This window comes from Hermetia illucens, chromosome 6 (genome assembly GCF_905115235.1).
Source record: "Hermetia illucens chromosome 6, iHerIll2.2.curated.20191125, whole genome shotgun sequence".
Taxonomy (NCBI): Eukaryota; Metazoa; Arthropoda; class Insecta; order Diptera; family Stratiomyidae; genus Hermetia; species Hermetia illucens.
This window is the reverse complement of record NC_051854.1, coordinates 85,971,395-85,999,307: the sequence shown is the minus strand read 5'-3', so window position 1 is coordinate 85,999,307 and position 27,913 is coordinate 85,971,395. Positions and strand designations below refer to the sequence as shown.

General features: G+C 38.3%; 1 protein-coding gene across 1 annotated transcript; it reads left to right on the top strand.

Moving 5' to 3' along the window:
* Positions 1–2,180: 2,180 nt before the first annotated feature.
* Positions 2,181–26,800, top strand: LOC119659714 (PAX3- and PAX7-binding protein 1). Its single transcript, XM_038067968.1, has 15 exons — positions 2,181–2,536; positions 10,343–10,554; positions 14,782–15,001; positions 15,058–15,231; positions 15,336–15,412; positions 15,481–15,704; positions 15,759–15,948; positions 16,302–16,425; positions 16,488–16,676; positions 16,738–16,886; positions 18,004–18,208; positions 18,271–18,466; positions 18,532–18,691; positions 26,415–26,581; positions 26,658–26,800. The coding sequence occupies exons 1-15, from the start codon at positions 2,305–2,307 to the stop codon at positions 26,707–26,709; spliced, it is 2,571 nt and encodes an 856-aa protein (XP_037923896.1). The 5' UTR covers positions 2,181–2,304; the 3' UTR covers positions 26,710–26,800.
* Positions 26,801–27,913: the final 1,113 nt, after the last annotated feature.

The following is a 27,913-nucleotide window of genomic DNA, read 5'->3' as shown; positions in this document are numbered from 1 at the left end:
GTTGAACTCTGGAAAGGTCCCTTTTGTGGCGCCGTGCTTTTGTTCTCTGGAAAACCTAGTAGCAGTCAACGCCGATCCGATGTAGGATTGTTGCTGATAGCTACCACAAGATACCCTCTCTTGACCCGGGAGTCAGTTTCTAACAGGATCTCGACTGCAAGATTCTGGTCCAGATATAGAAAAGAAGAACGTTTTTCATTAGAGTTCCTTCTAGTGGTATTGTGAGCGATTTGAATGCCATGATGTGCTCTGATAACACTTGTAATAGGGGACCGTAACGAGAACAGTGAAAGGTTTGTAAATTTATGCAGCTTCCACCGCCTCCTAATTGACGACACATTATACGGGCACAGAATCTACACAATCAATTGGCTTTCAGCAAACCGGTAACATGCGGGCTATCCGGTCGACTAAATTATAATTAGCAGTAAATTTAGGATTGATCCTTTGGTTAGGCGTAGCCAGGACCGGCGAATTAGTAGATTGTCTATTTTCGCGAGTCATTCGTCTAGTGTCCATGGCCTGGTAAAAAGCAAGGTACAGTAATTAAGGTATTTGATTTTACAATAGGTTCATATTAGCATCGAACAATTAGATATCATCACCAACGCCGCAACAACCGGTCTAGGGGCTGGGGCCAAGTATCTTTGTGGCCGTATCAATGATAACGTTCTCCAAGTGATTGTCAAGATCATTTGTTGATGCTTCATCTCCAGGATCTCTGTTGACTGCGGTTATTGCGGCATCCATTTCCCTCTTATAGGTGTTGCGGAGGGCTGTGTTGTGAATGGCTCCAGTATTCAATCTTACCTGATTGTCAGAGGGGATTGTAGGTGGTGTCGTAATTCGAGCTCGGAGCACTATCCCAACGAGATCTATATTGGCTCCCCTATATGTTCTGACATTCATCAAAGCGCTCAATCAGCGCGTGGTCAATTTGGTTGCGCAGTGCGCTTTCCGCGCAAACCAGGTACTTCCAACAATCATTTCATGCGATACTGCTAACTGAATAATCCGCAGTCCGTTATCATTAGTATCCCTATGGAAGCCGACGTATCGCCCGAATACGGGCTCCGTCCCTACTTGACTGTTGAAATCTCCAAGTATGGGACAGGCTTGGAGGGTCCGCTCAAATGCTTCGTAGAAGGTGTCCTTCTTCGACTCTGCAGCCTCCTCTGTAGGGACGTGAACGTTTAAGACGCTTATATTTTTAAACGGAGAGTGCATAGCCTTCTGCTTATATTTTCAAAGCCGATAACAACAGGTTTCATTGGCTGACCAAGAAACCTACTGCGACCACATGGTTTACTGGGTGGGCGCTATAATATATCGTGTAGCGGCTGTTCTCCAGGAAACCGGTCCTTATCCATCGCATCTCCTGCAACGCTGTAACATCAGCCTTATATTGGGACAGGGTATCGGCTAGCTGCTCAGCAGCATTCGATCTGTACAGGGAGCGGACGTTCCATGAGAAAATGCGCAAATCGTTAATCCGTTGTCGTTACTGGGTTCATCGTTTTGAAATTCATCCTGTCTGAGGCGTGAAGGGTTGTCAGCCCTACTCAACCCACAACCTGGAGGACCAATTGATACGTTTTGTCCCGTTTTTAGATACGGGGGAGGAGACTCGCCTTCATCCTTCTCCGTCTGCAGTTTTTCATAAAGAAAAAAACTTCCAGCGATTACCACGTGGAGATGGAGATAGGGCTTGGTAGTAGAGCTGTTGGTGTTGGTTCAGCAGGCGTTTCCCAGGTTTTATGCTCCATCGTGGATACCAATCCACGTTTCGCCCTGAGGCCTATACTACCCTTTGACCGGGGGAACAATTAGATATGCAATATGCAAATTCACAACGATTGGAGATATATCCATGTAGGAGACTACAGCCTCTTTGTCATTGCTGGCGCTAACATATATATTAAAATAGAATCAATCCCTGTGGTGCAAGACCTGCTAACAATCATTAATCTAGCATCATTTTGAGTAACTTGCAAAATTTTCGAATTTATATTGTATATAATAACGCTAGTATTGTTCTATAAACTTGTAAATTTTGAAATCTCTGCTATTCTAAATTTAGTCTAGACACAATCCACCGTTCATAATTGTAATCTTATCAATTCAGAAGTAACCTTAATTTTAGAACCCAGCCGCTGCCGCATAATTAATGAGAAGCTGTCATAAGTTTTAACGTGACGGATTGATTTTTCGCGTCTTGTTTCAGCGGATTTCTACACATTCTATAAATCTGTGCGATAGAATCCACCCCTCGTTGGAGAAGTCCTGGAACCAACTCAGTGAACGATGTCGTTGTTTAAAAAGCCGAAAAAGACTATACAACGTCGCGTTTTTAGTGCGTGTGAAGATGAAAGTGGTCCAGAACACAACCCACCAACCGATGAAAAGAATAAACAAGAAGATTTGGCGATTAGTTTCGCTAAACCAGAGAAAAAAGACAAGGAAAAGAAAAAGGATAAGAAAAGCAAATATGATGATACTAAAACAAAGTCGTCCTTGCTAAGTTTCGCCGATGATGGTAAGAAGTGTAGAGATTGTAAGTTGCAGCTGTTCATGTAGGGTATTCGCCATCTAATTAGGCTGGTGTCTAATAAGCTGCAAAATAAGCAACATAACGTGATTTTTCGTATTTGGAAGTGGATTCAGCTTTGCTTATTCGATATGGAGAAAGCAAATCTAGTTAAAGTTGCATTGGTTCTTATGCAGGTGGATTTGTTGTCCCCGGTTTATTGCCGGCGTAAAGGGCGCGTTGCGCATTGATTTCTTGGATGGCAAAAGTCAACTCCAGGCTTCTGTCTCCCTGACAGCAGGATTTATATCACAGAGACAAGAATATTTATCGGCGCTTGGTCTCAAACTGCAGTTGTTTACGTTGCTGACTTAGTCCAACCCGAAAGGCTTTTGATTCTTCTGTGGCGTCTAGTGGTTTGGCGCTTGTGTGAAGGAAAACAACATTTCTGCATAGGACATGCGATGGTTCTTCTTAAGGAAAAATTATTTGGTCGATTTATGTTTCATCCCTGTGATTGCAGAATCCACTTTACCCACCTTGAAGTTTCCATGCTCGGTTTTCTCCCTTTTCGCTTTTTGACGCTGTCGGTATACTTTGACAACCAACATCGGAGTGTTGGCTTTGTTAAAACGCTGCTGGCCAGCTTCTCCGTAATTTTTTGCCTGTGCCCTGCCCCTCAATAAATTTTTGGACAACACATTTCAAATCAATATATATGCAATCGCTCCGGATTTTGATGTGAGTGGTCATATAAGAGGTAAAATTCTCCGTTGGACCTAAAATTACACTGAAGATACGTCGTTCGAAAACACCGATCGTATGTTCCCCGGGCTGGATTTTTTTCGTTTTTCGCTATTATCTTCTATATATATACCTTTTTTTCCACCTCATGACCTTAACCATTTTATTACTTTACATTCTAATTGTCGCAACTAAGTAGCTTTCCACTTACTTTAATTTGTAATCGTCCAATGTGGCGCTTTATCTAATTGGCATTCCTGTTCTGGTTTTTGTTACGGTCTTTGTGTAATTGACATTATCATCTAAATGCGGAATCACCCCTTCACTCACACCTACGAGGTTTCACTGTCGATTACCAGAAATGTGCTCCAGTTTCTTACAGATCCTCCTCTATTGTTCTGCGCCATGGATGTATGATGGTTTGTTTTATCCCTTTATCTAGTCAAGCTTCTTTCCCTATTTCGTCAAGTTTTGACATTGCTTCTTCGGCGTGAAGCGACGTTGTGTAATTTGGAACAAGACCATTGTTTTGTTTCACTCCGAAGTCATTTTCATTTTTAAGGTTTTGTGTAAAACGGTTTAAACGGGGGACCGAAAAGGGTCAATTAGTTCAAGCACCAAAGCAAGTCAAATATCTGAAAATAAATATGGTGGTCCGTGCACATCGTATCTGGGATCTGATACCTGTTATAGTAAAGTCAATAATAATATATTACCATATTTGTCCAGATAAATAAATAAATATTCACATTAATATTTGCTGGCTCCTTCCTTCCTTTATTTGGAATTAAATGTAATCAATTTTCTGTAGCAATTTTCAATCAATTCCAGCTTTCTTTTCAACTGGATTTTAATCTGGACTGCACTGGGTTGTCATACGGAAGCCGCGGTTCAAATCTCGCTGGTGGCAGTGGGATTTGTATCGTGACTTGACGTCGAATACCAGTCGATTCAGCTGTGAATGAGTACCTGAGTCAAATCAGGGTAATAATCTCGGGCGAGCGCAATATTGACTACATTGCCTCCTACAGGCTATTCTATAGTGTATTATTACTCTCCTATAATCCGTTTGAGTCCAAAATTGATATTATTTTGCAAATTTTAAGCGAACAGTAGGCATTTTAGTCGTTTTTGCGGGCTTTTTCGCTTTGAAGACCTATTTCTTGTAAGCCTATACATACATTTCTCGTCGTACATCCTACTTCCTTCCTGATCGTGGTCAGTAATAGATTTTTGTCTCTTAATCTCAGTATCGCAGATTCCCGCTCATTAGTTAACTTTTTTCATTATTTGACACTCCAGTCACTATTGAAAATCCCTTCACGCGCATTTTCTTCCAAATTTTGTTCAATTTCAATAACGGGACGTCTAAACACACGCAGGTTCACAGTAGTGACCACAAAATATTGTGGAAAAATGCAAAGATGCAGATGCTAAGTGTTTCGAATCAAGTTTGCTACAGGGTTCCATTGTAATTTTTTTCTGGCTACAACTGAAAATATATATTTTTTTAAATTGACTGAGATCCCCCTTAAGTTTATCCTACCATCAAGTTTTGTGGTTGTCATAGAACACGATACTACCAAGTTTGGTTGAAATCGAACTAATAGTAATACAGTTATATAATGTCTCTTTCATGCAAATTTAATGCATTCTAAGACTAAATCTCGGCATAATACTAAGGTCAATGACCTAACAAACTTAAATATTACGAGCTAGGTATTAGGTTGTTGCACATGAAATGGCCGATTTGGCAATCAAGTGAAGTTAGTTGCGATTTTGCTGTATCAAACCACCAGCAGTTGGTGCTGTTGGTGTCGGATAATAAACTTTAAATACTCCTACATTTAATCAAGGAGTCATTTCAGTTTTGACCATCGTTGTAATAACAGTGAATAGAAAGGAAACAAGTCGGGAAACCGGAAGCTTGACGCTTCAGGTATAAAAGGTTTTGTGTTTCCCTATGTGAGGAGCATAACGTAGTTCTCCATTGGCTTATAGCATTGACCCGAGATATTTAAATCGCTCAGTTCTGGGCAGGTTACCACCATTGCCAGAACTCAGCGATTTAAATATCTGAAGGGGCAGATTACTGCCATTGAAAGAACTGAGCGATTTAAATATCTCGAGTCAATGCTACCAGCCAATGGAGAACTGCGTAATGAAATGTTTCAAGCATTAACGCCACCTGGATGAAGTGACATTCCGCAACTGGTGTTCTTTGTGATCGACGTATCAGCGCACGTCCCAAATCTAAAATTTACTGTAATGTCGTCCGTCTGTAGCTCTCTATAGTTTGAGTGTTGACTATAAAGGACAATGAACGGCGTCTTGCGGTAATGGGGACGAAGATGTTGCATTGCACTGGTGGCGTGACACGTTTTGATTACGTCTGAAATGAGAATATCCGCGATCAACATGTGTTTGCACCGATCGTGGAAAAACTGCAAGAGAGGCGTTTTCGATGGTGTGGTCACGTAATTCACGCTAACGGGAATTCAACAACCAGTATAGGTCAGAACATCGAAGTCAATGGTAAGCAACCAAAAGGCGGCCAAAACAATGGTCGCATGATACACTGGATGGTAATTTGAAGGTCTTGCGATTACATTCTGATCAGGCATTTGATAAAATAAAATGACGAAACCGATCACGACGAGCCGACCCCGCTTGTGAACTGAAGGCTGAAGAAAAAGAAGAAGATGTGAGGAGCGGTGAGCCTGACAGTTCCGTGTCACATAGTTAAAAATTCTATTGGCATCTATTTTTTAGAAAGTAATTTAAATAAATCATTTGTTGGAAAATCCTGTATTGAAATAGTCAACCTCATACGCTTCACATTCTGAGTTTAATATTATTAGCAAATGCCAACAATTTAACCAACATCAAATATAAAAAAGGGCTAGGGAGAATTAGATTCTTCTTGAATGGAATTTTAATATTTCACTCGAATTTCAATTATTCTCGTTAATTATGACGTCAGCATCTTATTTGTATGGCTTAGGATCCTGTTAATTAGCACTAAATTGATAAGTTTGAACTGCTATAATTTTCCCAATAATAGTTGGATTTCCATGAAACTTGGCATGTGTATGCACAAGGCTGTCCTCTATGTCGGTGCAAATACACTTAGGATGAACTTAAGGGGAGTTTTTTAGTCAATTTCTAAAAGTTGATAATATACTATTAGTAAATTTTTTGAGCAGATACCGGAATAGGACATCTCTCGAAAATTAGATTTCACATAAGTCTTTTACACAAAATCTTAAAAAGTCCTGCAGATAAGTAGATTCTTCATAAATGCGACTTTAATATTTCACGCGAATGTCAATTATTCCGAGTAATTATGACGTCAGCATCTGATTTGCATGGCTTTGGAAGCAGTAAACTCGCCCGAAATTGCTAAGTTTGAACTGCTATAACTTTGGCGTTAATTGCTTGATTTCCATGAAATTTAGCGCATATATACAAAATATTGTCCCCTATGCTGGTACAAAATTTGGAAGTCCTAGGATGAATTTAAGTGGGGTTTTTCAGTAAATTTCTAAAAAGTAGTAATATACTATTAGTAAGTTTATTTGAGTAGATATCGGAATGGGACATATTTTGAGGCCTAGATTTCATCTAGGCGCACCACTGCGATTTTTTTTCGGATTTTTATGTTGGGTAGTTTCCGAAAATGAGTCCTGTCTCACTTCAAGTGCGTACATTTTGACTCATTACTCACGCACTTTGCAATTTATGCCAAAACTAATATCAGTTTCGGAAAGTACAAATCGAGGCCTTTCATTTGATACCCTACACAACTATATCCGGTGAAAAAAATTTTTGAATCCCCCCTTTGCATGTACTCCACACTCCACCTAAATTTATGCCACTCTATGTATGCGTGGGATTTCATAGTTCCCATCTGTCCACCAAATTTCGTTCGGATCGGTTTAACCGTTTTGGAGAAAAATGCGTGTGACAGACAAACAGACAGACAGACATTGAATCGATTTTAATAAGGTTTTGTTTTACACAAAACCTTAAAAAGGATGGAAAAGAGTCAAGAACGTATACTTTTTTGTATGAGTTCAAACTCGGTTATAATGCATCGGAAGCGATAAGAACATTAACAGCGCATTTGGAGCTGATACGGTAAGCGAACGAACCACACGGCGGTGGTTCGAGAAATTCTGGTCAGGCGACATAAACCTTCAAATTGAGCCACGTGGACATCCAGGACCATCGATTGACAACGACGAGCCGCGTTTGCTAGTCGAATTCGACACACGTCGGTCTGTGAGAGGCATTGCAGAGAAACTGGGCGTACACCATTCGATAGTTTCCCAGCACTTGCAACAACTTGGAAAGGTGAAAAAGATCGACAAATGGGTTCCGCATGCCCTTACGGAGCAAAACATGGCGCTGGAAATTTGCAATGCTTAACTCTCCCGCTACAGAAGCGATCCCTTTTTGCACAGAATAGTGACATGTAATGAAAAGTGGATATTATACGACAATCGTCGCCTATCAGCACAATGGATAGATGTTGATGAGCCACCGAAGCATATGCCGGAACCGAGCCTCCATCCGAAGAAGGTAATGCTGACTGTTTGGTGGTCCGCAGTTGGAGTTATCCACTATTCTTTTTTGGCACCTAGAGAAACTATAAATGCACAGAAATACTGTGGTCAACAGAGATGGTGTGATACTCCTTCACGACAATGCACGACCTCATGTATCCAGAACAATGGTTCAAAAGTTGAATGAATTGCAATATGAAACTCTGCCTCATCCACCATATTCACCGGACCTTTCGCCAATCGACCACTACTTTTTTAAGCATTTGGATCATTTTTTGGCCGAAAAACAATTTAGGAACGAAGAGAATGAATTTATCAACACTCGACAGTTGGGCTTCTACGAAACTGGCATACATGCTCTTGAATCTCGCTGGGAGAAGTGTTTTGGATCGACTGGCACTTATTTTGATTAAATAAATAAATTTTTGTAAGCTTTACAGTCGTTTCAAATTTTAGTACCAAAACGGCCATTTCATTTGCAACAACCTAATACAAATGGAAAAACGCTCATTCAAATATCTTTATATAAGCAATGTAGAAAACCTTTCATACCTGAAGCGTTTAATTTCCCCCTCTTGTTATAACCTTAATTAGTTCATGCGGGATTCCCAATTTAAACGGTAGTTTATCGAGTATAGATCAGTTAATGCTGTTGATTCATATCCACGAATATTTAACGTTGTACTCCATTCCACGACAAATAGTGCAACCGGCTGCCTCTGCGTTTCCTGCTACTTCAAAGTAATTAGGTTGCAAACAAACAAATGTCTGATGACTGTTTGTCTAAAACAGACTGCCTGAAGCAGACATTTGGCTGAGGCAGAAATTTGACTGACACAGCCACAGAAATTTGTCTGTCTGATGCGTGAAACAAACACAGATATTTGTCTAACATACATTTACTTGGTGCAGATATTTGTCTGTTTGATGTCTGAAGTAGACAGACATTTGCATTATACCAGCGCAGAGGTTTGTCTGAGACTGGTATTTATACGAAATAGACATTTGCCTGATACGGACACCCATTTGTCTGTCTGTTATAAGCCGGAGACATTTGCCTAAACCGGACATAAGTTAATAATAGTGTTTTCAAGATGAATACCTTGAATATACACTAGGCAATATTCCAATAGCCGTAGTTAGCCAATCTGCGGTGTGGTTCCCAGTGGCCGCGGCTCTCAAAAGTGGGCATTTTCGGAACAATATAAAATATATGGCATGCTCATTGAAAGAACTGGCTGACATTATAACAATTTTTGAAGCAAATTTACAACATCATTTATCAGTGAAGGCTTTTCATAAGGATATAACTAACGCATTGTTTCTATTATATATCGTAATTTCAAGTGTTTGTTCTTACAAAGCTATTTTCTGAATGTTTCAAATACGATTTCTAAATGAGCGAATTAAGCAACAAGGTCGAAGGTCGCTGAAAAAGAGGCTTATTATTTGTAAGGCAAAGTTTCATCTTTTTTCGGAGATAGTTTTGCAATATGATAGCTCTCTTAGGTGTCCAGCTTTCTTGCGTTGTTCATTTCTTTCACTACTTTCAATTCCCATGTTAGCTGATGGCCTTATTCTATCCTCTTTTTGTTTGTCCTAAGCATATTACATATCACAATGTGCAAACGATGCTACATGTTCTGATTTTTTTCTGTATTGGCTTTCTTGATTTCTTTGATGGACTGGAACTCTCGTTTATCTTTGAATATGTTTCTGTTACAATTTAATTGTAAACACCATTTCAGTATCTAACCGTTCAGTTTATCGATGACCTCTTTATTGTTCAGTACTAATTTTCTCCTTATTTTTAGGTATACTGTTCTTGCTACCTCTAGGAGGAAGAATCCTCTAGGGATTCTCAAATCCGACAATCATGCATTTTCGTAATAAAATTTCATTATTTCAGTTTGTTTGACGGGATGGTAGTGCGCCATAGTAGACATTAAACATATAAATTTATGTTTCAAACCCAACCAGAAAAATAGGCAAATGGGTAGACGACTGTGCTTTCCAATTTTTCAGCTGTTCACGACAAGATGGAACACCATACCTACCTTCTGACTTTTGGAAACTTCATTCATTTGAGGTGTAGAGATCTTGATGACAAAACCTAAAAAGATAAAAACTGTTATGTATGATTGTACCGTTTGAAATGTTGATTACTGAGTCTTACCTTGGCTTTGCTCCAGTTCCATCTTATTTGACTTACCAAAAGCTGGAATTTTTACTTCACTATAAAAAATATGGAAGTCGTAATCGAGCCTTACTGAAAATCGCTTTGCGATCCCTCCAGTTCGATATAATACATTGAAAAAACTCTTGAAAATATGTCCATTTACGTCAATCGCTAGTAGTCGGTTGAAAACAATTTTTTTCTTAAATTTTGGTCAACGACAAACCACTGCATCTAACATTTACATTGCCCCTACAAAATACACTTGAAACGGTATCAAACTCGTTCTTTTACTTTATAATTATTTCTTTGGATAATTTCTTACAGAAGAAGAAGATGGTGAAGTTTTTCAAGTAAAAAAATCGTCGCAGAGTAAAAAAATGATGAGGATGCTGGATAAGGAGAGGCGAAAGAAAAAATCAAAAGAGGAAAAACAATTTAATGGTGATAATACTCAAAGTAATAATGAGTCGTCCGCTCTGGCTCAAAATAATAATTGCGATAGTATCCAAACTGAAATTCGCACAGACGACTTTGTGGTAAGGTTATTATTATCAATTTTTCTATAACTTTACGTATGTATTAGCAAGAAAATAACAAAAGGGAAGAAGTATTTACATTTTCGTGTAAATAATATATTTATATCTTTTGTTATTTTCTATTTTTTGTGTACTAGAAGTGGGGATGAAGAAATGGGAAATGTTGACAAATTTTCACAGTCGTACATTTCAAACGAATATAGTAATGTAACTTGAAATATTTCTTCGTATATTTCATAATGGAGTGTGGTTTTAATCATGTTTATTTTAAACAATTATACAGTTTCCGTATAATATTGCTTCACGTTTCTTGAAATCCATAATGCAATCAATACGAAGCTCTGCAATGGTGCGTTATTCACTTAATAACGAAGCATACAGATTTTTACCATAGAATACGTGCTAATTTGAAGGAAGCTTCCTCCCAGCTTTCGAAGTAAACTTGGCGGCAATCATTTTCGGTTTCTCTAAGTATAATAAAAAACTTCAGCCGACAAGTTGTTGACAATCCACAAAGATTCTCCGGTTGCAGGTTAAAACATCTAATTAAACAAAGTTTAACTATTGTATTTTGATAATAACATTGTTCGTTTAAAATATCAATCTTTCTATTTTATGCTCAACGAAAGTTTCTCTTTTTTCTTGTCTGGAATATGAGAAATCTAATCCATTCCCGTATCTCCTTCAAATCATTCGAATGCAGTCTCAATGAGGTAGCAAATGATTCAACATGGACACTAACAACGTTTTAATAGCTAATAGATGGGGAATTATTATTATCATGAAAATCCATTTCAAGTCGGAGCTAAGTATGGTCAATTATTAGTCTGAAATATTTAAAACTTGGTGTGATACCCGCAACTCCTTCTATTTCAACATTTTGCGAAATAGAAGCCATCAGTCGATTCCATTCTTTTTCTTTTCTCTTCAGAGCCAAAGTTCAGAGGGAAGTTCCAGTTTTCTTTTTTCATCTTTAGTCCATCTTTTCTGGAATTCATTGGGAGAATCCTATAGTTAGCCTCCCTGTAAATTCAGTTTGGCGAGTCATGTGTGTCATGTCCATGTAACTATATCAAACCACCAATTGAATACCAATAGTCTAAAGTTGATCTTACACGATCAGTATTTCATAAGCCTGGCGTCAGTCAATCCATAAAAATTGGACTGACGTTTTTAGTATAAACAAGACGACAAAAAAACCATTTTTGTGACATGCATTTAAAGGACCGAACCATTCAGAAATCATATTTTGATTAACAATACAATAACAACTGCACTACACTCAACTTATCATCAGTCCAGCCAGACTGACGCTTTGTTTTTTTTTTTAAATTTAAATTTTCATCAGTCCGTCAGTCATGGCGATAGAAATACCTTAGACGATCAGTTTACCTTAATTTTGTTATTCTGACTGATGAAATACTGATCGTGCAAGGTGTAGTTATTTTCGGAGATGAACGGTTTTGTTCTAGTCGGGTGACTATGAAACTTCGCTACCCACAATACTCTGCTCTAAAGTGAATCTGTCTGTTCGTGGATATCACGACATCTGCCTCCAATGTCGTAGCGCCTTTAAACAGATTTTTCTGCGATCTGCGAATGATATCACGTTGTTTTCGAACTGTCACCTTCCGCAAGGGATCGTTCTACTTTATGTCTAACTTAGTGGGTGATTTTAAACCTTTTATGACGTGGTGGGGTGCATTCACTGCAACCGCTACTATGTTTTTGCATTTTTATGTAAATTTCGGCCTATTTCACGAAGTTTCGACAACATAATGTTATCGGTTCAGCTCTTCGGTCATTTTGTCATTCAGCAGTGCGACATAGTGAAATCCTGATAATCCGTTCATGGATTATTCGTATGTCCGGCTAATTCGTACAAATTTTCCGGTCCCCACCGATGTACTGATGAACTTCAAAAGGTACTAAATTTGGTATCTTTGGTACTAAAGAGACAACACTGATCTTGACCAATTTTGTGAACGGTCTACTACTGGTCAGTAGATTTTACCTGGTATGCGAGTCACGATCTCTGCTGATCATAAGCCATAAGCACATACCTTCAAAACTCATACTGTGAACTAATTAATTAAATGTTTGTAATTGTCACTCGTTTTGAAACCTCATTCTTTATCCTCAATTCAAATAGTCCATGGCTAGTAAAAGGAGAAGTGTAAATAAGATCTTCGAAAATGTGTTCGGATTTCTTATTTAGAAAAGGCACATATATACCATACAATATCGGCTTACCGAAGTAAATACTATATGCCGATCATTGAAGAATATGTATAAGCTGCATGCGAATTTGACTCAACTGGACATTGTGGATGTCAAAGCATAAATCTTTTTCAAGTAATTTCAAATGGTTAGAGCGGTTGCCTTTCGATTCTTTAACAAGTGAGGAGAAATCGGGAGCGCTACAGCTCCAAGCATTCAACCCTACTAGCCAGAGAGGGCGTAGATTCTTCATTGAAGACAGCCTTCCGAAGGAATCTTGGTGTGCGGTCTGAGGAAGCCCGAGTCCTGCGTTTGAAGTACAATACTGCCTCTTGCTCTTCCATACATTAGCTACATATCGCAGACACTCCAATTTTCTCCCCGTGATAGGTTAGGGAGCAGTATCCCCTTAAGAGCTTTGCTGTCGTTTTTATGAACCTTTTCTTTAAGGATTTTTATTGGGAAACGCAAACCGTATTCGCATGTGTCTAGGCCTTTTATTCATCATATATGGAATTTCACCGGATGCAATATGACTGAGAATCTTGGTAAAGTATGGCTTCCATCTCACAAGCTGCTCATCATCGCGAATGATGAGCCTACCGTTGATGACTTTGGTCGGGCTAGTGCAAGACTTACGATCATGATGCAGTAAGCACTGTGCGTATTTGCTCATATTTTACAAAAAAGTGAACAGAAGATAAACATAAACATTCAAATCATTCCTTTAGGAAAACAATTTGCATTACAGCACTTGACAATGATGAAATATGCTCTTTCAAGTTTCACTGCCTTATTTCACTTGATCTCAGAATGTGCGTCTATATAGTTGAAATTCTCTTTTAAGTTGGTGAAAGCAAGTATTCTGGGTATTTCGAAACTCGTTGAGCGGCGTACATGCATTCCGGAAATCAAATCTTCTATGATAGACAAAGGTTGTAATCGATACGTAAGTCCTCCTCAGGAATGAATAACGATTCGTTAGTAAAATAGAGTTCCAAAACTTGCAGATTGCTAGCCCGTAAAGTAATGATCGGCCATCAACTTCTTTAATTGGGCTAATTTCAGAAAGTTTCCGGGATAGTATTTGGCTAGTTAGGTCTCAGGCTCAGTACTGCCAAAAACTATTCCTTAAAAGACTAATGGCCTCAATTATCAGAATGGGAATGCCTTAATAAATAGAATACACTTGGCTCGCACGATAAGGTCCGGACGTGTAGCGACTCCTAAAAACTAAAACTAAAAAACTAAAAAGCTTTTAATTTTGCGTCGCTAACATATTTTCTAAGAATATGAACCTGAATGCATCTGAAAATAATCAGGTGCTCAGAAAAATATTTCGATTTTCTTCTTTTTTTTTCACAAACTACACAAAAAAAGCACCCTTAAAAGTACGATTCCATCCCAAATGTTGGTTCATATTTTTGGGAATTTTATAAAGAATCATACCTCCAAATTTCGTAATGATTCGTTCATTACTTTTTAAGCTAGAATTCAGCTCAAATGGAAAAAAACGTGGTTTTGAGAAAAATGCGTCATGAAGAAAAATTGTTTGAAAAATCTCCTTTCGGATATGAAGCCATTTAATTACGAACGATTTACGATTTAATTACGAACAAAATGCAGTTACAACAAATACAAATCCACTCGTACAAGAGACTGACCCTGTCATATTCTGGCATAGCTATGCTAACAATCTATGCAATAAGAAAAAATCGATTCTGAAAACCTAATATGGTTTTCCCCTTTAAGGGAGGCAAAGTTTCCAAAATGTATGTCTTCGACTCAATAAAAAAGTGTAAATTAAAGGCGGGATATGTTTTAATTTACTTAGTACTTTCAATGCAAACGAAAAAATGGGATTTGCTGTTCTGAAAAAAATTATAAGAAATGTTGTCACTGTCTACATTACCACATCTACGGAAACTGTATATTTATATCTTTTGTTGCACTACGTTAGTTTGAATGAACATTTACCGAAGCTAACAGATTGCTTTCATTTTTTAGTTGGTCGTCAAGAAATCTGAACCCGAAAATGTTATCCTCAACGGTCGTGCTGCACTCTGTGCTGGAAAAGATGACATGTCGTCCGAAGAAGACGAATCTGCAACTACTCACAAATTTTCGAAGCCTGACAATTTCAAATTAGTTTTAGAAAGCGGTTCAATACCTGACGCTGCTATGATACATGCAGCGAGAAAACGGCGACAAAAAGCTCGCGAGCAAGGTTTAAAAAATCAAAGTGCGTTCAGGGAAAGTAACTAAACTTCTTTGCCATTTCAGGTGACTTTATCCCAATAGAGGAAAATAAAGATACTGTGAAAAAAGGTAAACGTCTCGTCCATGAGGACGGAGATGATGATGGATCTGAGGAGGAGAGGGTAGATATGAATGCTATCACCGGAGCTAAAGAAAGAGAGGAGCGAAGAGAGAAGTTTTATTCTGTTCAGCAAGAATGTATGTTTTTGAACATTTAGAGTTTTCCAATCAAAAATTTCAAGAATGATTAATTTTCTATTTGAAAACAAACTATTTGTTCTTCATTTTCGCTCACTGAATAGGTTCAGGCGACGAGTCAGATGCTGAAATGAATGAATGGGAAAATCAACAAATACGTAAGGGTGTTACGGGAGCACAGGTCTTAGATTGAATTAAACTGAAACTGCAACGGTTTGAATGATAACTTGTTTTTCATTCCATTTATAGTTGGTCACAGCACAACAGGAGTCTGTTCTATCACAATTCATAATCAAGACGGCAAGTTCTTATGATGATTCCGCTCCAAAATCAACAGCCAGCCTTTTGGAACAAGCGTACGCTAAAAGCAGTTTGGAAAAACCTAGGCAAATTTTGATTTCTAACCAAAAATCTGAGGTTAAGTCAAGCAGTTTAAGAACGCCAGCAGAAATCACGGATATATTGCGCAATCGGTACAATGAATTTATTCAAAGTTGTAAGAAATGAAATAATTTCCGTTCTCCTAGGTTATCCCAAATTCGCGAGCTCCATCAAAAACACAAGGATTCTGTTGACAGTATCTCTAGCGAATTAAAGACATTAAAACTTAATACATTAGATTATGAACAAAAGGCTCCAATTGCAGCTACAAAATATCGATTCTATCAAGAATTACGAGGGTATGTCACTGACTTGGTTGAATGCCTTGATGAAAAGGTAATAAATAATTTTATTGTCCGATGCGGTGTCCATAAACATGTAGACATCCTTTGAATGTATAATGCAAACTGGTTGCTCCTATCCAAATAATAACAAGCAGATGCATCATATTAGCCTACTTAATTGTGGAGTTTAGAAAAAGATAGAATTTTGAAGCGCAAGTCCAGAATGCCCTGAATATCATATAGAATGAATTGTATGTGGTTAGTTATGCGACTACTCACATACTTTTATCTGCCCCAATATGTTTCATTTGATAATGACGCAAATCGATGTAAACTCGTTTTACCGACATTTACACACTCTTTCTAATGAAAATGGGTTTATAAAATTTGAGTTATAATTTTTAGGTGCCGCAGATAAATGATTTGGAGAAGCGGTCTATGGCAGTTCTTTCGAGGCTTGCTATGTTGCTTATAGAGAGGCGCCGACAGGATGTAACAGATCAAGCCAAAGAAGCTTCTGAAGCAAGCAGTAAGTTATAATTTTTCTGAATTTGTTTTTAAGATACTACCGAATTAACTACAATAATTTAGAACCAGCTTCAGCTCGCAAGGCACAAGAAGATGAGGAGCATATACGAAGAGCTGCTGAACGTGAGGGCAGAAGAACCCGAAGAAGATGTGATCGTGAAAAAAACAATTTCGTCAATATACATTTGGATGGTATGTCTAGCGACGATGAACTTCCCGATCAGGAATTGAGTCAATATAAAAACAGTTTAGGTAATTTGTATTCAATGTTTGTTTGGTTCCTATTCAAAGCGTGTCCTTCTTTCATTTTCAGATCGAATTGAGGTTGAAGCGAGTGATTTGTTCGAAGACGCTTGTGATGACTTTTATAAGATAGAAAATATTTTGAACAAATTTAATGTTTGGCGACTAACTGATATGGAGTCTTATAAGGATGCATTTGTTAGTTCATGTTTGCCAAAGGTATTTTTTTTTCTTTTATAAAAATTGATGATATAGAAGATTTGACCTATTATTGACAATTTTCAACTTTAAATTTTTGAAAATTTTAATTTTATTTAAATTCAGGGTTGCCCGGATAGCTGAGTGGTTAGAGCACAAGGCTGTCGTACGGAAGGTCGCGGTTCAAATCTCACTGGTGGTAGTGGGATTTGTATCGTGATTTGACGTCGGATACCAGTCGACTCAGCTGTGAATGAGTACCTGAGTCAAATCAGAGTAATAATCTCAGGCGAGCGCAATGCTGACCACATTGCCTGCTATAGAGTACTGTAATCCTGTAGTGCACGGTATTGAATGAAGTGCTCTAACACACTTCAAGACCCTGATCCAATATGGATTGTTGCGCCAACGATTATTATTATTAGATTTTGTCTAAGATAGGACTATAGAAATTTGTTTTGATTTTCACGGGCAAAGTCATCACATATGAACAGACCAATAAGTCTGTAAATGACGTTTTTGATTGGCAATGACGCAACACCACATTTTTTTTTGTATTTATATTGACAATGACACATCTCGATAACTTTGTGACTTTCTATTAAGAGCGACACCAATCGCCAACGACAGAATATTCCTAATTCGTCCGCTGCCTCATTGCCTTCCAGCCCAACATGGCCTAGAACTCAGAGTATCCAGACCTTGTTGGACGAGCCGAGTGTATTCCGTCTCTTAAGGTATCCCCATACCAGTTTAGAGTTCACCTTGTTAAACCTAAGTGCCTTGATCGCTGAGCAATATTCTGCCCCATGTAGTTACTTTGGAGAATAAAAGAAGGCACATCTGTCTATGGCGTATATTTCATTTGGTGGTTTTTCCGATTGCTATCCCTATGGTACATTGAGCACAAAATTCCCTGGTGGAAAGCGGAATTGACTTCATGCTCGAACCTGTATTCCATGATTCCGTTGTTTAAATATTTTCTCTTCTTCAGATCGAATTCCATTGGGTAGCATTTATGAATCAAACACTTTCGCAGTGCATATATTTATTGTCAATAAAAATCACATTAAACAAAGTAATCTGTTTACAATTTTCTGTGTATAACTATCATGATTTTTTATTTTCCGACTTATAGTTAATTGGTACTTTGGTCCGTGTTGAAATGGTGCTTTGGTATCCATTAAATGAAAGCTATCAAGAGATTGAGAAGATGGAGTGGTATTCTACGTGCATGAGGTTTGGGTATTCCAAGGATGAAAGTGAAGAATCATTAAGTTCTGATCCCGATTTAAGACTGGTGCCGTCGATAATAGAAAAAGTTGTACTACCCAAACTTACAGGTTTGTTAAATATGTTAGATACGTGATTTTTTCCTCTAATTTGTATTGCTTTTATTCATTAGAAATTATCGAGAACTGCTGGGATCCATTGTCGAGTTCACAGACCCTACGAATTATTGGATTGATTCGGCGACTGGTTAGAGATTACCCTTCTTTGAAATCCAGTTCTAAACATATGCAGACCTTATTTACTGCCATTTTGGATAAAATTAAAGTTTCACTCGATAGTGATGTTTTTATTCCAGTTTTTCCAAAACAGTACGTACGATGGAAATATTGAAATGGATGTATAAAAAGAAATATTTTTTTTGTTTTTCATTTAGGTTCCAGGAAGCCAAGACATCTTTCTTTCAACGTCAATTTTGTAGTGCTTTAAAGTTATTTAGGAATATACTGAGTTGGCAAGGAATTGTAGCCGATCGTCCACTGAGAGAACTTGCAATCTCTTCATTGCTTAACAAGTATTTGCTGTCAGCGATGCGGGTAAGTTTTCCTATATCCAATCAACAAAGCGTTCCATTTTCGCAAAATCACTGAATGTCATTTTGAACTTGACATTGCCGATCGTGAAAAAAAAACACTTGGAACAAATCGCTTTTGCTCTTGTTGGTAAAGACGTTTCCGTAAAGTTATCTCTTTTTCCATTGCTCCCTTCCACTCAACACGGAAGTTGTCGACTGCTTCATCTCTGCGACGATTTATTGTGCCACCATCGAATTTCGATGACTTCTTCGCATTGAGATATTTGTTTAGATTTCTTTGTAGCTCCTCTTTCTTTTCCATTTCACTTTGGTAGTTGGATCTTCGTGAACCATTGTCTTATACATTGTCTTCCTGGCGTTGAAATCGCCCTCAGATAAAGTTTCAGTCTTTAGACTTAAGGGGAAAATCCCATTAGGTTTTCATAATCGTTAGCTTAGCTATCCCAGCATGCACAGAAAAAATTTCAAAGCGAAATTCGGATTCTTTTAGATTTTATGAGCGTAGAATTGATTATCGAGTACACGCTCATGCTCGAGCGCCCAGTCCTTGCATAATTATGTAGCGCTATGTAAATTCATCATCATCATCATCATCAACGGCGCAACAACCGGTATCCGGTCTAGGCCTGCCTTAATAAGGAACTCCAGACATCCCGGTTTTGCGCCGAGGTCCACCAATTCGATATCCTTAAAAGCTGTCTGGCGTCCTGACCTACGCCATCGCTCCATCTTAGGCAGGCTCTGCCTCGTCTTCTTTTTCTACCATAGATATTGCCCTTATAGACTTTCCGGGCGGGATCATCCTCATCCATACGGATTAAGTGACCCGCCCACCGTAACCTATTGAGCCGGATTTTATCCACAACCGGACGGTCATGGTATCGCTCACAGATTTCGTTATTGTGTAGGCTACGGAATCGTCCATCCTCATGTAAGGGGCCAAAAATTCTTCGGAGGATTCTTCTCTCGAACGCGGCCAAGAGTTCGCAATTTTTCTTGCTAAGAACCCTAGTTTCCGAGGAATACATGAGGACTGGCAGGATCATAGTCTTGTACAGTAAGAGCTTTGACCCTATGGTGAGACGTTTCGAGCGGAACAGTCTTTGTAAGCTGAAATAGGCTCTGTTGGCTGACAACAACCGTGCGCGGATTTCATCATCGTAGTTGTTATCGGTTGTGATTTTCGACCCTAGATAGGAGAAATTGTCAACGGTCTCAAAGTTGTATTCTCCTATCCTTATTCTTTTTCGTGTTTGTGTTTGACCAGTGCGGTTTGATGTTGTTGGTTGATTCGTCTTCGGTGCTGACGTTGCCACCATATATTTTGTCTTGCCTTCATTGATGTGCAGCCCAAGATCTCGCGCCGCCTGCTCGATCTGGATGAAGGCAGTTTGTACATCTCGGGTCGTTCTTCCCATGATGTCGATATCGTCAGCATAGGCCAGTAGTTGGGTGGACTTGAAGAGGATCGTACCTCTTGCATTTACCTCAGCATCACGAATCACTTTCTCGAGGGCCAGGTTAAAGAGGACGCATGATAGCGCATCCCCTTGTCGTAGACCGTTGTTGATGTCGAATGGTCTTGAGAGTGATCCTGTTGCTTTTATCTGGCCTCGCACATTGGTCAGGGTCAGCCTAGTCAGTCTTATTAATTTCGTGGGGATACCGAATTCTCCCATGGCCGTGTACAGTTTTACCCTGGCTATGCTATCATAGGCGGCTTTAAAGTCGATGAACAGATGGTGCAACTGTTGTCCATATTCCAACAGTTTTTCCATCGCTTGCCGCAGAAAGAAAATCTGATCTGTTGTTGATTTGCCTGGAGTGAAGCCTCTTTGGTATGGGCCAATGATGGTCTGGGTGTATGGGGCTATCCGGCCTAGCAAGATAGTGGAGAATATCTTATAGATGGTAGTCAGCAACGTGACACCTCTATAATTGCTGCACTGTGTGATATCGCCCTTTTTATGTATGAGACAGATAATGCCTCGTTGCCAATCGTCAGGCTTTGATTCGCTGTCCCATACATTGAGCACAAGTTGATGAACCACTTGGTGTAACTGGTCGCCTCCATATTTAACCAATTCGGCTGTAATTCCATCGGCTCCTAGCGACTTATGATTTTTTAGCCGATGTAAATTGCGTCTATAAATACTTCGTGGTCCCTTCTACGAGTACATCTGTTGTAATTGTATTTTGTCTGTAGTTAAGAGTGAGAAATGTCTTCATATCCGAAAGGGAATTTTTCAAACAATTTTTTTGAAAGACGTTTTTGACATCTGCGGAATTTTGATTCAAAGCAAGCAATGAATCGATCATTATGAAATTTGTAGGTATGATTTTTTTCAAAATCATGAACAGACCAGTAAGAAGTAAGAACACTTGGGATGGTATCATATTTCATTGAATTCTAATTAATGCTTCCAACTAGAAAAAATATCACACACACACATAATTGACATGGTTGTATTTTGTTGTATTCGAAGCGCCATGAATGAATTGAGGGATAATTTCCTGTGCGTTTGTTCGTGTCTGAAATGCATCTATTTCCACATGACCAGAAATTTATTTAGAAAAAGGCAAACTGCCAAGCCCAAGGATCTGAATATTTTCGCTTTACTTTGTACATAAAAGGGAATATCTCTTAAGAACATATATACAGATAGGTATATTCATCTGAATTAGACACATTTCGTACTCATATATGTGTCTCAAGAAGGTGAGACTGATACACAAATAACTAAAAAAGCTAAAGCCAAAAAACAGAAATAATTTTAATTGAGGGAATTTAGGTGCCCGTCCTCTTTATGTTGGATCGGATCGAATAGACATCAACTTGCTTCCACTTTTGTGGAAAGTGAACATCATCATCTCTTATTTTTTTGAAGCAAAAATAAGTTCTTCCCAAACGGCCGTGATATACATATATGGGCTCTTCGGACTCAGGTTGGGTCGGTTCTGAGAACTAGATCTGTTATATTTTATGGTGTGTACATCTGTTGTATTCTCCAGTGTGTACACATTAGATCCTAATTCCATTATTTTCTAGCTGATATAGAAAGTCATTCATAGACAATGCGTTTTTATCAAATTTTATGACAATAAATTCATCTGCTTCCGAGTAAATTGACAGACAGGCGGATAATCAGGAATCGAGTCGATTTTAATAAGGTTTTTATTCTACACAATAAAGAATAAGGAATAAATGAATAGGACATATTCCTAGAATATATTTTTTATCGCCGAGAAGTAGAAAAACTACACCATGATTAACGCAAGTATTGAGTGAGCACAAGCTGAGTCCTTAATATGATACCATCGACTTCTGGACTTGTTTGATTTGCACCCTGTTTTTCTGTTGATTGTATGTTTTTCGCGTTAAAGCAGTCAAGTAGGAACGTCGCACATTCGTCGACTTCCCGATTTAGCCGATCAAAATTATTTTACAGCGTATTTTGACTTTAAATCGTATATGTATATTTATGGAGCATAAAACGTAAAAACAAATTTAAAAAAGTAGTTACAATTTTAAGAAACGAAAACATGCATGTATGTGTTTTACAAAATTTGAAGGAATATATCTATATATATAAAATATTGCAAGTGTGTTGTAAATTTATAACTCAAGAACGAACGGACCGATTGTCACCAAAATTTAAGATTAAGTTCTTATACGCACGAAATCGGTCCATGTGTTGTGAGTTATGATTATTTATGTTAACATCAATTTTTCTAGACAAAATGTATGCATATGGGAAGCAAAAACAACAACTACGTAGGGGCGTATAAGCGTCTGCTGTAGGTATATTGTGTGCTGATGTCATGCACATTGGAAACACACGATATTTGTCTGTCGCAGAAACAGATTTTTTCTCAAAAAGACATTTGTCTGACTGATGTGTGAGACAGACATATACATTTTTCTGATGGAGAAAAAGCTTTTGTATGAAACAAGCATGACGACTCGAGACATTTATCTGACTGATGTGTGAGGCAGACACAGATATTTGTATGATGCAGAAAAAGGTTTTATGTGTGAGACCAAACAGACTCCAGCTGATGAAATTAATGCATGTTTTTTTCTATGAGGAAATGTACAGAATTTATCCCTTAACATAAATATACGTGCGCGTCTTGAAAACGGTCCATCAGCCCCTGAGTTTTCGGAGCAACTACTCGAAATTAGCAATGGCAAAATTGCAAGCGATTTTAAAGGGCTTTATCACGTTACCAAATAAATTTTACCATCAAAGCAAGTTGGAATACCGGAAGCTCGGCGCTTCAGGTGAAAAGGTTTTGTGTTCATCTTGTGTGAGCAACTCTCTATATACGTTTTTCCACTCATACATAGCTAAGAATGCAAAATATTCCGTTGTATATTGCCAAAAAAATATGCGTATGTGCATACCTATTAAAGACATAAATATTGTACACCAAATTGATCTAACGCATCTTCACGCATTTCCATTTTACTCTGTGCACGAAATCATGCATATGTACACACACGTCCATCTTATTTATTTTTTATTTTAAAATCATTTATTTAAAAACCAGTGACTTACATTGAATACATAGCGTGTGTTTCTTATTACTAGCCTAAATGTAGCTTATGTATCATAATTAAATATTTAAAAAAACGGGTGGCTATTACAATGTTTGGCCTGCCCGACCTTCTCTGATATTACTGTTTATGGTGTATTTCATAATTCATGATTAAAAAAATGGACATATATTTGAGAAAAACTGCGCCTGCACCTAGAGCCCGAGAAGGCTTATTTACTTACTTATTTCCATCTTATTGAACACTACCGCAAATTTCATTAGCATATACTTATATACACACATGTCTGTCTCCAGTAATTGATACTGATATTAAAATAACTAAAAAAAAGCGAAATTTTCTCCATGGACCCCGCCATCCATATAAGTTAATTTTATACATATGATGATGACGACATATCCGTCCTAGAAAATGCAATATTTTGACTTAATAACTTTGTTAGTAATAGTTGGATGGCGTTCAAACTTTCCAGAATTATGTGCTATATTATCAGCTACAATATTGCCAAAATGGGGGGTTTTCGGGTAAATTTCTATAACATGGTAATGTACTGTTATTAACTTTATTATCAGATATCAGAATGGGATGTATTTTGAGGCCTAGATTTTGTATAGATGCATCACTGTGATTTTTTCCAGATTTTTCGGTTAGATAGGTTCTGAGAACGAGACCTGTTTCACTTTCCGGGGCACACATTTTGAGCTCTTACTTCCCTATGTTTCATCTAATATCAGAAATAAAATCAGTTTCGAAAAGTACTTATTAAGCCCTTTCATTTGGTACCACACATGCCATACTCTGTGAAAAAAAATACACCCCCTTTTCGCATATATGGTGAGCCCCCCTTTAAACTCGACACCAAGTGACGTCACTCGCTGCATGTAAAGGGACACACAGACCACATGTTCACCACAATCGGTTCAGCTGTTTCATAGTAAATCGGGTGTAACACACAGACATACATTGAATCGATTTTAATGAGGTTTTGTTGCAGCCACTAAGACATCCTGCATCAATAGGCTTCTAGCCGACCGATATGTGGGGTTTTTCTCTACTCTAGCATGTGAAGGATCCAACTGATTACCAGCGGTTCGATTCCATGCTGTCTTGCCGCACCACAAATTGCCGCGAATGAGGCATAATTGAAGGCACCTTCGATGTCCATGAATGCGCCTAAGGCCTAAGGCGTATTCTTTTTCGAACGTCGCCTTTTCAATTTTTGCCGTAAGTCCATGGAGTCTCCGTGGATTTGCCTTTCTGGTGTTGCCTATGGTGAAGTGGCATCCCTTATGAACCGATCTACTAGTCTCTCTAGTCCTTTTAGTAGAAAGGATGTTAGACTGATCGGTCGGAAGTTTTTTGCGTCTGTGTAGGTGGGTTCCCCTGGTTTGGGAATGAATAACACCTTCACATCACGCCATTCAATTGGAATATAAGCGTGTGCTAGGCATGCGCGATATATATTCCAAATATGTAGACCCAGGAATGATGCCATCCGGACCTACAGACTTGTATCTATGGAACGAGCTAAATACCCATTTTACTCGCTTCAGTGATACTACTTTGCATGCCAGATTACAGTCTCCCGGTTGAGGGTTGTATACACCTGTTGGCCCCGAGATTAGATTTTGGATGTTGCCTGGGAAGTGCCCTTCAAGCAAATGGTTTGCCGTTTTTTCATCGCTTTCTGTGTAGCCCCAGTTCTGTAAACGTGAATAACCCGGCTTCTGCTACGTTCTTTAACAAAAATCCGCTTCAGCTTTGAGGTTGCCTCAAGAGAGTTAGTCTCTTCGCAAAAGCGTTTCCATGATGATCGTTTAGCCGATCTTATGCTCTTCTTAAGAGCCTTCTGTGCCTCTTTATAGCGCACGATTGAGGTGCATCCATTTCATTCTCCTTTTTTTTGCCAAATCCGAGTTCCACCATGGTGTTTTACCCTTCTTGAATGGACAGCTTTCTTCGAAAGCTTCTCTCATGCTAGTTGTGATCATCTGTGTTGTCTTCTCAATTCCAGCAATGGATTTGATGCAGAGGTAGATCCATGCCCACTACGAAATCGATGCGTCTGTGATCCGAGAGTGTGATATCGTTTGACACTCTCCCCTCTCCGATCAGAGCCGCGATGTCAGGAGATGCCACCGTGATATCGATGACCTCTTACCTGACCACTTTGAAAAAGTGGGTTCATTACCCAAATTAAAGATCTGCAAATCGATTCCTACTAGATACTCCAGTAGTCTCCTCTTGCATTGATGTTCGAACTTCCCCAGTATATGTGGTGAGTATTGACATCACATCCTGCTATTACCCCCATACCTCTACTTTTGGCATATTGGATAGCTCCGATGAATGTTCCACTGGGAACGTCTTCTCCCTGTTGGCTTAGCCGATGTGGTGCCGTCATCACATAGGTCGTTAACCAAATTAGCCTGGAGGTCTTTTGTACTTCTGGGATGAACATAAATTTCTAAAATGTGAAAATATACTATTATTAACTTTATTTGTGCAGATAGCGGAACCGGAAGTATTTTGAGTAGAGATGCACCACTGTGATTTTTCGGTCGGATAGGTTCTGAAAACGAGACCTGTTACTTTTTGGGGGTCATATTATGAGCCCTCACTCCCCTATGTTTCACCCAATATCAAATATGGAAGTTTCGAAAATACTAATTGAGCCCTTTCGTTTGATACCCCATATGGCCACATTCTGTGAAAAAAAATTGTTCAGCTTTCTTTCACATGTATGGGGAGCCCCCTTAAAATTTAACACAAAATGGCGCCAGTTGCTGCATGTAAAAGGAACAACAGATCACATACTCTTACCAATTTTCGTGACAATCGGTCAAGCCGTTTCCGAATAAATCGGCTATGACAGACGGACATACAGACATCGACTCGATTCTAATAAGGTTTTGTTTCACACAAAACCTTAAAAAGACTGAACATCACTAAGGTATGTCGTAGAGTGTATAATGCTTCCTTATGTGTAACGCAATTCACTAAAGGAACTTTCCATTAACCAGAGCCTATTTGAGACGAAATGAAAATTACTTTATAACAAAAGAATTTTTTACTTTTTTTTTATTTGTTTTTAATATAAAATTCAAATGAATATTCCTGAATTGGCCGTCAAACCCAGTAATCGGTATCATCTATTTCCCAGGTTTGCACTCCAAATGATGCTGTTACAAAGGCGTATATCATTGTTAATACATTACCCACGGCATGGCTACAACCCGAATCTGAAGTTCTGCAAAACAGCTTGCAATTACTCGTGTCGTTTCTCAAGCACTTTGTGGGTACATTAGATAGAAGGAATGTTTTACAAATGTAAGTTACATCGTGCATATTCTACTATGAGAATTATCCGTGCTAACATGTTTTTACTTTTATTTTTATCTTGCAGAGAACCTTATGATAAGGCGAAGCAAATACTTCAAAGGCTGCATGTTTATTAAGTAATCGTTTTCATTCTTTCATAATTTAACATTTAAGTGTACATTGATACTTTAACTCTTTGTAATAAAAGCAATAGGAATCAAGTAAAAATTGTGTTTGTATAATCGCATAACAAAACATTCGCCACTGGTGCAGATTGCACACAAGATTCCATGTTCTGCCAGATCGTTTAACTCGACAACAAGCCATAATTTAATGACTTGTGCGAACATTTATCAATATCGTTGGCATAGCTACTTGGAATGATATGAAATAAATCAAGTGGTCCATCGAAATATACAGTGTTAAATGATTTGATTAACAACCAACAACAAAACGATAGTGGAATCAATAAGTGAGAGCAAAATAAGAGACAAATACGAGATCAAGGGTCACTGAATCTCATCAATTTCTGTTAACTTCGTTTAAGATGCTGAGAATCAATATAAATACAGTTTGAGGAAGAGGTGGATGGACGTTGTTTTTTATATAATGGCAATGCAAACTGGAATTATGGAAAAGTTCCGAAAGGTTCTCCACAACAATGTAGACTAATATTAGATGTTGTGCTTATTCGGGAGCCGCAAATGTATGGCGGTTGCTATCTTATATTTTCCATTAGAAAATAAATTCAATGTTTAATTACTGTTATTTGACTGCGACAATTTCTTAAGATTTCATTCTATAAATAGCCATTGAAGATTCTGGGTGGGTTTGAGTATGACTGAGTTATGTTGACATTTTTTTAACAGTTCGAACTAAAGGTGAAATGTTCTTAAAATATGAGCGAAAAATGAATGTATTCGTTTATTCTGGACTTTCAGGATCTTAGATTATTCCATACTCAAATTTGGCTATTCTATTCACATAGCTTAAAAATATTGGGAAACTACATATTTACAGTGCTACAAAACAGGTCAAAGTGGCATTTCAGAAAAACTAGTTAGTTCGCTGAAAACATTTCCTCACGAATGATAAGAGCGAAAAATATGATAAGCAAAAAATTCCTCAAGTTGGTTATTAAACTATCTGTCTACGAATTAAATCCCACATCATCCCGTGTATGGGATCCTCAATAGCCAACGATATTCTGCTTCTCAGTTCTCAGAACTTTCAATGGTGGGTATACAAGGTCAATGTTTTCTTTCAATTTTCAGAATATCTCGCCTTCCGCTTATCACTTAGCCTCTCTCTCGTGTAACCAGGGCTTACAATTGAGAATCA